The following is a 10896-nucleotide window of genomic DNA, read 5'->3' on the forward strand; positions in this document are numbered from 1 at the left end:
CTAACCAAGATGGCGTACTTAAAAGTGATGGAATCGTAAATAAGACGTCAGCGTGTCGATCGATGCTGCGATCCGAGCTGTTTTTTTCTTACCAACATTATAACCGAGATCTCAAAACACGTCCTTTAACAATAATATCTGGGGTCCTAAGTGTCAAAACCAGGATATGATTATGAGGCACACGTAGTGGAGAGCTGCGGATAATTTCTACCATCTGGTATTCTTTAACGCGCATTGACATCGCCCAGTATACAGGCCTCTAGCATTTCGCCTCCGCCGAAATGCGACTGCCGCAGCCGGGTTCGAATCCAGGACTTTCGGGTCGGCAGCCGAGCACCGTGACCACTGTACCACCGAGGTGAACATCAGCACGTCCTTTAGCTACAAGGATGCGTATTTGCGGAATGATTAGCTATGTTGGTTAGGGCAGGTTAAACGCGTGAACAGAGTCTCTTGTCGTATTACCCTGAAAAAAGTGTGGCGCCACCGTCTATGCGAGTTTCCTAACTGGTGCTGCGCCGGCATGAGGATGGCGGCATGGATTGTCTGCGATGATTGTGTTGGCTGGAGTTGAGCAAGGGTTGGCCCAAAAAGGTGTGTACGGCCGCACAAATGAAGTTCACTTGAAATAAAAGTGTTCATGAACATATCTCATTCGAGCGTAGTACGTTCTCGAACGAAGCTTAGTCAGCTGAAGCGAATAATTAAGCTTTGAAGAAATAAAGAAACCGATGACAAACTGTCTCACAACGACCGCTGACCTTGTCATCACTGACCATGTCTGCGACCATCAATGTTATCTTCAATGCTAACCAGCCGAGTAACGATCACTTATCGCCCCAATTCGAGCAGCATGTAAACTGGCAATTCGTAATCAACGCATACGCGTCTCGTATGCATGAACTTCTTGATTACACGTTAACTATCTCGAACGCCAATGCTTCCCAAAAGATTTGGCAAACGATTCGAAATTTGACAAATCATCCTGTGAATCCACTAAAATGTAGTCAGTGTTATAGTAATTGATATACCAGATCATTTCTCGTCATGAAGCGACACTGTGTGAAGAGACAGACCATACACAATTACAATTGGGCGGTGTGTAAACATGCAAGAAAGACCGAAACTATGATGTAAGCACGTGACCAAGGTGAAAGACCATTCACTCTCTATCTTAAGAAAATAAAGAGATTGAACAGCGCATAAAATAAAACAAAATCTATCAGCCTCCTGATTAGGTCATTCGGAGCACCACTAACAGCCCCGGAAAGGCGTTGGTCCCGGGTTGAAACCCGGAGCAGGACAAACGCTTCTACAAAGGCGACCAAAAGGAAACAAGTATTCCCTTCTAACATCGTGATACAAATAGGCAGATTAGGATTATTTTTTCTTTCTCTTTCTTGCGCCTTCCTCCACCTTTCGGACTTCGCAGAAACTGATACGGTCTCGCCGCATTGAAGCCATAGGAGCGGTTTCCCACGATGCGTCGCCGACAGAAAGGAATACGAGAACGCGCCACAACCCAAACAGCATTGTTATTGTTATGTTAAACGCAAGAAAGAACAGCACCATTCCAAGGTACGCGTGTTAACACGATACCCTCGGTCGGCCGCCGAAACGCAGTAGGCAGCAACTGTCGTCAAGCAGAACAGCGTCCAAGATTCGACAGACACTGCAGAGCTCTGGTATAAGCTTTTCGGTTTCGTTCGCGGCTCTTGCCTTAGTATGGCCGACGGGCTCCGATCGGCGATAACGGCACGATAACGTTATAACGTCGACTATATGTGCGGCGACCAATCGCAGCGACGCTTTGTCACACCCGAGCACGCTTCCGCTATACTTAATCGCCGATGCCATAAAGTAAAGCCGGCGATAAGGAGGAGTAAAGGCAGTAAAGACGGCTCAGTTCATTCCTTTGCGCTTTGGTTTTCCGGTGCTTTCCGTTCGCGCCTTGTAACTCGTCACCGAGATATCAGAGGATCTGGATTTGGGACTTCTTGAACAACCCGGAACGACACGAGGCAAGCAAAGAAGGCTCTTCGGTTTCTGGAGCAGACACGACCTAACGTAAAGACATGGTGCTTCGCGCACAGCATCGCGTCCCTGTGACTGTTACAAGCGCGTTCGCGCGGTTTACCTCTCTCGTGTTGGCGCTGACCCTGTTGCTCGTGGTCATGATCATGACGCTGCAGTTCTTCACGGAGCCTGATGAAGTCACGTCACTGTGTCCTTGCCACGAAGACGCCTCGGCCAGGCAGGTAGGTGCAGCTTTTGACGCTCCTATATCCAGTCTCTTCTGCGCGTAATGCTCGCCATAGATTACCGCAATATACCAAATACAGCAACGATTGTCGTGAGGAAGTATCTATGACGGTGACTGCAGGCTAAAATGCTGGAAGATGGTATGCGCCCATAATGTGTGGTTGCGGCACAGCGTTCGCTGCGGATCAATGTCTATGCGGCGTTCTTGAGCTCCGAACGGCATTTCATGTTTGTGTGAGCCGCAGAACCTCACAAACGGGCGATTTAACCTTACGGGATGAGTCGCGGGAAGAGAATTTCCATCACAGGAAGAGTCAGTCGGCGAATTTGTGCGTGGGCCGAAGCGATTTTCTGTATCAGCAGAGATTTGACCGGATCGCGGTTCTGAAATTGTTCTTCGCATGCCGTGTCTAGTCGATAACGACGCCGCCTCGGTGTAGCAGGAAGGGAAAAGGAACGTATCGAAGTAATGTGGCTGCAGACGAAACAGGGCGTTGTCACAAAGTCTTAACTAATTAACCCAACCAGACAAATAATTTGTCAAAATGTTCAGCTTCAGAAGCCGTAGCCATAGACACGCATTGGAGCATGATAAGCCGTTTACTGTACGGGTACGCTCATTTTCGGCGTTTTCCTAATTGTGGTTTTACTTGCTGAAACCACGAGGCATTATGAGGAGTATCCTTACGGGAAACATTGCAGAGGGCGACTGCAGAATAATTTTGCCAAACGGGGTTTTCTAACGCGATCTTAAACCTAAGAACGCGGATATTCGGCGTCCTCTTCGGATGCAGGTACTGTAGATCACTACGTGAGCACATATGAAACGACAAGCACGCAGCTTTCATGTAGCACTGATTAGTAGAAAAGTTTTGACTCAACGCATCTGAAAATACCTCATGAAAAACCAGGGTTCGGCTGAAGGTACTATGTTCATACATACCTTCTGCCACCGTAAGAAGCCAGAAACGGTGCTCTCCTCCCTCGTTTAACCTTCGCAACGTCCGAACGCCAAAGAAACAAGTTGTTAAGCTTGAACTAATACATGATGCGGATCTAGAAACATATCGCACACAGTAACATCGAAACTGTATAAGCAAGAGACGCACAGTGCAACGCCTTTGTTACTTTGTCTTGTTATTGATTTTTCTCTACTCTAGTGCTCAGTCTATTTAACTCGATTACTAACTGCTCATGTGTTATTGTTCCTACTATTCTTATTTTCTTCTCTGTCTTATCTTTTATTTTCCTCTCCATGTGCAGGGTAGCCAGCTGAGCACGTGCTTGGCTAACCTCCCTGCCTTTCCCATTCACTTATCTCTCTCTTTCCCTCTACCCGTTTCTCTCTCCTCTGTTTCACTGTGCGCAGGCGAATATACGCCTTTGAAAAGCTTTATTCTCTAGTACCATAAAGCGTTGCATCTCTTCTATCAGATGTCCTTCTAATTATTAGCAGTGCCTTTTGTCTCTTCTCTTTCAATCCTAGCCACCGGATTCCATGCGAATTTTCAACTCCATCTAGAACACGTGACGAATTTGTACGTCACGACATTCATACTTCGTGTCGCCGCATGTCGCGCGGGTAAAATCGAGCGATGGCATCGTATCGTCCGAATTTTCGTGGGACTGGCGTAGGACCTCTCGTATAGGTAGACACCGTACTTTCACGTGCGTGAGTTTGGCAGAAACACTTATACGCGCCGGTATCCACCCGCAAATGCTTGCGAACAGTAAACTTCATAATACAGGCGGCCGACAGCGGGGTGTCACTACGTTAAATTGAACAGAACGGGTAAAGCACTTGCTTTCAAGCACTTCACGGATTCACATAAAGTTTACTTCAATGACAAATGGAGCTTTCTGTACGGCTTCCTAGGGTGCTGGAGTAGAGGCTTCTTGTCAGTAACGGTGCATAAAACGGGGCTTTATTGTCACGTGCTATGTTACTTACTATACAAAGAAAGCAACCAGAAGCGTAGCCAGAAATTTTTTTCGAGGGGCGGGGGGGAGGGGGTTCAACCATCATTTTTGTATATTCGTGCGTGCGTTTGTATGTGTGCGTGTATATATGCACATGCAAAATTGAAAAATTTCGGGGGGGTTCAACCCCCAAACCTTCACCCCCCCCCCCCCTGGCTACCCCTCTGAAAGCAACAAACAAATGTATGCTCTGAGAAAAGATTACTGCTGCGATTTTGTGTCGATGCCTTACGATTTACGATCCGATTATATGTCACTCTTATTATCCACAGCTTAAGTCTGGTTGATCCGGTTTATAAGGCGGACTGATAATACGGGTCGTGATAAAGAATTAATATCACCGTAAAGGGTATACTACTGCAAAATCGCGGATCTGGGCTACAGTTGTGCAGCGATTCCGCTCGTGGATGACATTGCTTTTATCGCTGATCGCGCTTGGTCAGTACATAGTCAGAGTGACGCCCCGCCCACCGTATCAATGGCATCAGCTAATCGGAAACGGTGGGTGATAAATGTGGCACAAAATAGCGCTGAAGGCATCGCAACAAGATTGCGGGCCCGGTTTGTCGCACATATACGTCACGGAACAACGGTGAATCGAGAGAGAATCTGAAACGTGATAAAGAGAGAGTGCGTGTGAACTTTACACTTTCTTCACACTTCGCACTTCTGTGCACAAAACATATTTTTACGGGAATGTTGACAATTGATGTGATCAACAGCGATCGAACGAGAAATCGCTCAGCCTGCGGCTATAGAGTTCAGGCAAGTGTTCAAAGGGTACGAGTTCCTCTCTCGAAATGTTCGCCACCGCCCGAAGAACTCGATGTCCGACCAAAGCTCGTTTATTATGCTGTAGGTGATGCGCTTCTCTTTCCCGTTCCACGCAGGTTGACATCGAACGTGCCACGGCGGATGGCATAGTGTCGCGCTCTGTCAGGATCGAAAGCGTCTGTCAGCGCTATGCGTCGCGCGAGGAGCTTCAGAGGCCGACCCATGGCTTGGGCATAAACCTGCCGACGCTCGGAAACAGGAGCAGGTACTGCGTTCCGGAGCAGTGCCCCATCTTCATCGACAAAGCACGATCGCTGGCCTTCTGCTTCATATCAAAGGTGCGTACGGTTTGAGTAGCGGAGCATTAAAATGCTTGAAGCTTTCGAATCTAGCTGTAGCTGCGGCGAGTTTAAAGTACCGATAGTTGTCCAGTACTCGATAGCTTGTGAACAGGTAGGTGTTAACAAGCGATGGCACATGGATAGCGTTCTGCATAGGCGTGCGCAGGGTTCCTCATCAGGGAGGGCGCGCAGCCCCCCCCCCCCTATTAAGTCAATGTACGAGGCAGATTTTGCGCCCCCCCTCCCTTCTTAGGTGACTAGGGGGGGGTCAATGTATGGGAAAGATATTGCGCCCCTCCCTCTTAGGTGACTAGGGGGGGGGGGGCACCCCGTGCGCACGCCTATGGCGTTCTGTGTGATTGCTGACTGTGCTTGGTAGTGCTGCTATTGCTATACAACCGAACAGCTCTCACTTAAAGAAGCATTTCCGGAGACCGAAGGCGATCATGCCACTTCCCTAAGCTCTCTTGTCTACGTTTGTCGCGCTACGACCACAATGAATCCTCACCAACTAGCCCGATTCGCAGTTCTGTTAAGCAACATTTCAAGTAATCTCGTCAACTGCAGGAGCAGATTCTTCCTGACAAAAGACATGGCTAATTCGCTCTTACGCATGTCGTGCAGGTGGCGTCTACCAGCGTGAAGACTCTCTTCCGTGACCTACTGGGCGTCAGGGACAACAGTTCCAACGGCAGCATGAGTACATGGGACGAGCTGCACCGAAAATTCCACCGTCAGACTTACCGGGTTGGTCCGCGCACCCTGTTCATGCAGGACGGCGGAAGAAGCTACTTCAAGGCCCTCTTCGTGCGGCACCCGTTCGAGAGGCTAGTCTCGGCGTACATCGACAAGGCCCTCAGGTACGTCTCCCTTGAAGGAACACTAAAAATGGCAAATATGGCCAACAAGAGGCTTACAGAAGTGTGCCTTAAAGTTTAAAAGCATTGAAAATTTGTGTTGAAGAGAGTGGCATCCTTGGCCATTACTAGCGCATTTAAGCTTTGTTTTGTATTAGTGGCAGAGTGTATATTTATGCGTGTTGACTATTTTTGTCTTGGTTATGTTATGCAACAGTTGCTGTTCTTTTTTTTTAACATCACCGTGTGTACACATATATGTGATTGTTGAATATGTTGTTTTGACTGTTATGTTATGTCTTGACTGCTACGCTAAGTTGTATATTGTATGTACTGGGGGTTAATTGTGATTAGAAATTTGGACCCTATGTACTTTATGTTTATGGACCCTGTGTACTCCGAGAGCTAAGGAGTAGCCGGCGCCTTATTTGTGCGCCAACATCTCCCTACATCATGTCAATAAAAAAAAAGTCGACGTTGATTGTTGAAATAACGCTCCAGAAACCTTGTAATGCTTGTTTCGTGCCAAGGATAATATTTATTTTGAAAGAAAATCATGTTTTAGTGGTCCGCACGGCGTTAGCGCACTTCAACTCACCCGCCTGAATGGGCCTTCCGACGTAGCAGCTGTCGTGCCCAACGTTGCTCGTCTTTACTGCCCGGCCGCCGACGCTACGGTTTCTTGCTTAACAAGAGAACAGGCTTTTGGGCTAGTTGGTTTGTTACGTTCATTGAAGCCATAGCGCCGATAAAACAGGGACCGCAGAAAGAGGACGGGACAGCGCATGTCCCGTCCTCTTTCTGTGGTCCCTGTCTTATCGGCGCTATGGCTTCTTGCTTAACAGCGACCATCAAACTTGCCAAGACGCCGCCACGGGCCGCTCGGAAACTGTATAGTCCACTGTAACGGAGCTTAGCTTGGCCAGCCGCAACAGGAGAGTACCAACAGTGCGAAAATAGCGAGAGCCAAGCACACGCAGAAGTACGCGATACCGAAACTACCACTGAGACGTGACCGCGTGAGCGAAGCGCAGCTCGGCGAAAACGGAACTTTTGAACCACTCGCGCCGTTACCCATGGTAACGCCAAGGGGTTCTTTTTTCCACGAGGCAAACAGAAACGAACAAGCAGCATTTTATTACGACTTGTGATGCACAGAAGGTTCTTATTTTATCGCAACTAGTTTGATTACTAGTGGTTAGTTGTACTCGGGACTCTTGACGTCATCGGAATCACTTCCAAAATGTCCCACTCGTGGCGCACATCGTGTCCTACATTTGCCTTAATTTCTCGATTAGTAGAGCACCGCTGTTGATAGTATTGACGTTTTAGACGTTGTCACACACTCACATTTCACTCTGACATAAATTGTTATTTGCCTTTATAGTGTCCCTCTAAGCTGGCGATTCTGTAGTTATATATACCGTGGGTAAGGCACTCGTGCGGCTGGGACATTGTTTCGGTCACTCACAATGCTGAGTTTGTTGTTGTTGTTGTTTTTCATTTCGGAAGTTTTCCCTTCGGCATGAGCAATCAGATATAGAAACTGAGGCTTGTTTCGACCATATACATCAGTAGGCTTCGATGATTGGGCTCATGGAGCGAAGAATCGTAGCCGGGTCTTCTCGTAGGACGAAGATCCCTAGTTCGCATGTAGTAACATCGGATCTGGTGCAAGTTAGAGCAGGTCCACAAAATGTAGCTGAGGATGCTAGGGGCGAACATTGTGAGCAGGTATCCTTAAATATTGCACAAAGGGTTTGTGGTCGGGTATATATAACCTATAGAGTGAGTGCAGCCCCTTTCCACCACATGGAGTTCTCGACAGTACCTTTGCTTGATGCCGTAGAAAAATGAAAAAGTAAAAGAAACCTGCAGATATCTGCAACAGCGTAATAAACTGTAATGGTTTGACGGGAACGAACAGAGCTGAAGATGAGACGGTGAGAGCACATGTTGTCTTTCAACGCCTTGTCTGTCGTGCTCTCACCGTCCCGTCCTTAGGGATATTTTTTCCAAATTTTCTGATAACCGGCCCCGTGGTCGCTTTCAGTGGGTGGACTAAGTGCCAACGTAATGCCAGCTCAAGAAAACAATACATAAACATAAGGCGCCACTGAGTTAACGAGCACAGTGTTATCCGTCAGCATAAGGCGTCTAAAGAAACATTTCGCAGGTCTATTCAGCGAAGTTTACTGCTCAACAATGGCAACGCTCAGTCGCGTTGAAAATCTCGCCGTACGCGCTCATATTGTCACATGTGGATCTGTGACGTTTCGCTGCAGGCCCCGTTCCGAGGTACAGTGGTTCTACCAAACATATTGGGAGAAAATACCGGGAGTCAAGGCCGAGAACCGCAGCCCGACATTCTCAGAGTTCGTCGACTTCGTACTAGGCACACCCGTGCGAGAATGGGACGAACACTGGTCGCCGTACTACTCGCGCTGCCAGCCCTGCCTGCTTGACTACGACTTCGTCGGCAAGCTGGAGACGGCGGACAGGGACTTCCAGCTGCTGTTCTCCGAGATCGGCGTCGACGCAAGACTCTTCGGTCGCGTCCACGTGAGCCGCAGAGGGAGCAACGGGTGTTCTAGAACCAACGGCACTTGCGCCGACGCGGGGTCCTCGGCAAACTACTTCGCGACGCTCTCCCACGACCAAGTCATGGGACTGTACTCGCGGTACTTCTACGACTTCGAGCTTTTTGGCTACGATTTCAGGAGCTACCTCGCGTACAATGAAACTGATCATAACCGAATCTGAGTGAAATATCTGACATTGTTTAAATGGCGGGGAAAAAAACTGACTTATTTGTCTGCTGCAAGCAAGACCTCAGAGACGATGTTCATTGGTGATCGGAAAGCGAAGATGGTTCATGTGTGACAACGAGCAGTCGCTGATGTGTTCGTGCGTTTAGAGTTACGTTGTCAAATCAGTGAGGAAGGTAAAGAACAAAATAATGACGTGGAAGCTAACGGGGAGCTACTCAAAGCATGCCGTAGGGAACATAAGGAATGGTCAGAGTATGTAGGCCGTGTTTTCGTGCCTTATTTTTTCCGCGATGAAGCCTACTAACTAGCTCGGCTTCCCACCATTCTATAGGTAAATATCGTTACAACATGAAGACACGACAGCTGGTATAAGCGGGAGTGCGGTCATTCAGTTACGAGCATTGGTTTGTCGGACAGAAAGTAAAACAACGATTTCGAATCTATCTGCTTCAGTGACGTCTGACGCCCCTGTTTGATAATCTTGAGCTTCAATTAGCTTGCTGCCTAACAGGTTTGGGACGGTGAGAGAGAAATCTTAACAGTAAAAAGCTTTCAAATTGCCAAATAGCGCGGATAAGGAATGAAGACAAAACTGAGTGTTCCATTGTCTGAGCTGTTCGACAGATTGAAAGAAAAGCAACTGGCCAGGCTTCAAACGCTCACGGAAGTCCGGTAATTTCAAATGTTTTGTGATAATCATGAGCAAGACGCTTAATGTGCGAAGCCTTTTTTTTTTCTTAAACGTTGTCCTCTTGTCGGTAACGAAGCTCACTTTGCTGACATGTAAAGACATTCTCATCTATATTTTTGTCTGCTGTTTTATTATGAAGCTGTCACGGTATTAATATAACAAGTTCAAACAACACACCCTTAACAGTGAGCCAAAGACAACACCTGAACGATAGGTGCCTCAACTAAATAGTGATCCCACACATTCTCTGACTGAACCACTGAGAAATTCGACGCAGCAAACGGCTTTGTTACGTCAATATCATTGAGCGATGGAAAGTGTAATGTAAGACCTTTGGTTGAATAAAGAATTCAACGAATCATTTATGTCCAGAGGTACACACAGATTTTTCCCAGAGCTCCTTACTTTTTTTGTAGCAGCATTGGTGTTATTCAACAAGGAATTCGTGAGTTGAGTTGGGCCGTCATAAAGCAACTTTTTACTGGTGCACGAAAGCGCAGAATAGGAACGAGAACATTAGAGTATACGACAAAACTGTTGCTTTGGGAAGACTTCTAGATGTTGCGCGAAATACTTAACCTGGAATCGCGACATTGAATCGTTGGTTGTCGACGATCGCACAGACGCGACGAAGAAGAAACAAAAATTATGATGATGATGATGATAATGATGACGATGACGATGGTAGTAGTGGTGGTGGTGGTGGTGGTGGTGGTGGTGGTGGTGGTGGTGGTGGTGGTGGTGGTGGTGGTGGTAGTGAATATAAATCGTACGTGCAATGGTAGCAAATGCGAAGGTAAATCGAAACGTCTTCGCAAGACAGGCAGAAGCGCTTTCGGAACAAATTGAGCCGGTGGTATGCAATTTAATCTTAAGTCCAAGTCAAACTGCAGATCATGTTACAAGTGCTCGCATGCAGCCACGAAGCAATAGCTATGTAAGGAGATTTTTTTTTAATCACTTCTCTGAACACATGAAGCATGCATTGTCTTTTACGAAGGTTCCTATACATCTTGTGGAACCATGCAGTGTGTGGGAAGGTTCATGCCATGCTGCAGGGTAAAATGCCAGCCATCCAACCATAGCACAAAGCTACAAATAAAACCGATATAGACTTCACAGGTGAAACAAAAAAAAACAGAAGAAGTTTGTCCTCGTCCTCATGCCTTCCTTAGCAGACTGTTTAATTACGTTGCAAAGGAAGGCAGTTGCTACCACAG

At 47.3% G+C, this 10896-nt stretch overlaps 1 protein-coding gene across 1 annotated transcript; it reads left to right on the forward strand.

Annotated features, from left to right (window-relative positions):
* The first annotated feature begins 5130 nt into the window (after positions 1-5130).
* LOC119387673 (carbohydrate sulfotransferase 13) lies at positions 5131-9999 on the forward strand. The gene is made up of 3 exons (XM_037655136.2): positions 5131-5354; positions 5982-6217; positions 8500-9999. Exons 2-3 carry the CDS (start codon positions 6054-6056, stop codon positions 8975-8977), a joined length of 642 nt encoding a protein of 213 aa, XP_037511064.2. The 5' UTR covers positions 5131-5354; positions 5982-6053; the 3' UTR covers positions 8978-9999.
* Positions 10000-10896: the final 897 nt, after the last annotated feature.

The sequence above is a fragment of the Rhipicephalus sanguineus genome, chromosome 3 (genome assembly GCF_013339695.2).
Source record: "Rhipicephalus sanguineus isolate Rsan-2018 chromosome 3, BIME_Rsan_1.4, whole genome shotgun sequence".
In the NCBI taxonomy this organism is placed as follows: domain Eukaryota; kingdom Metazoa; phylum Arthropoda; class Arachnida; order Ixodida; family Ixodidae; genus Rhipicephalus; species Rhipicephalus sanguineus.

What these genes read in the sequence shown, in the direction of transcription:
- LOC119387673 (XM_037655136.2), top strand. Translation starts at nt 6,054, where the DNA reads ATGAGTACATGGGACGAGCTGCACCGAAAATTCCACCGTCAGACTTAC. An exon ending in TACATCGACAAGGCCCTCAG is followed by an intron (nt 6,218 to 8,499) that starts GTACGTCTCCCT and finishes GTTTCGCTGCAG; the next exon opens with GCCCCGTTCCGAGGTACAGT.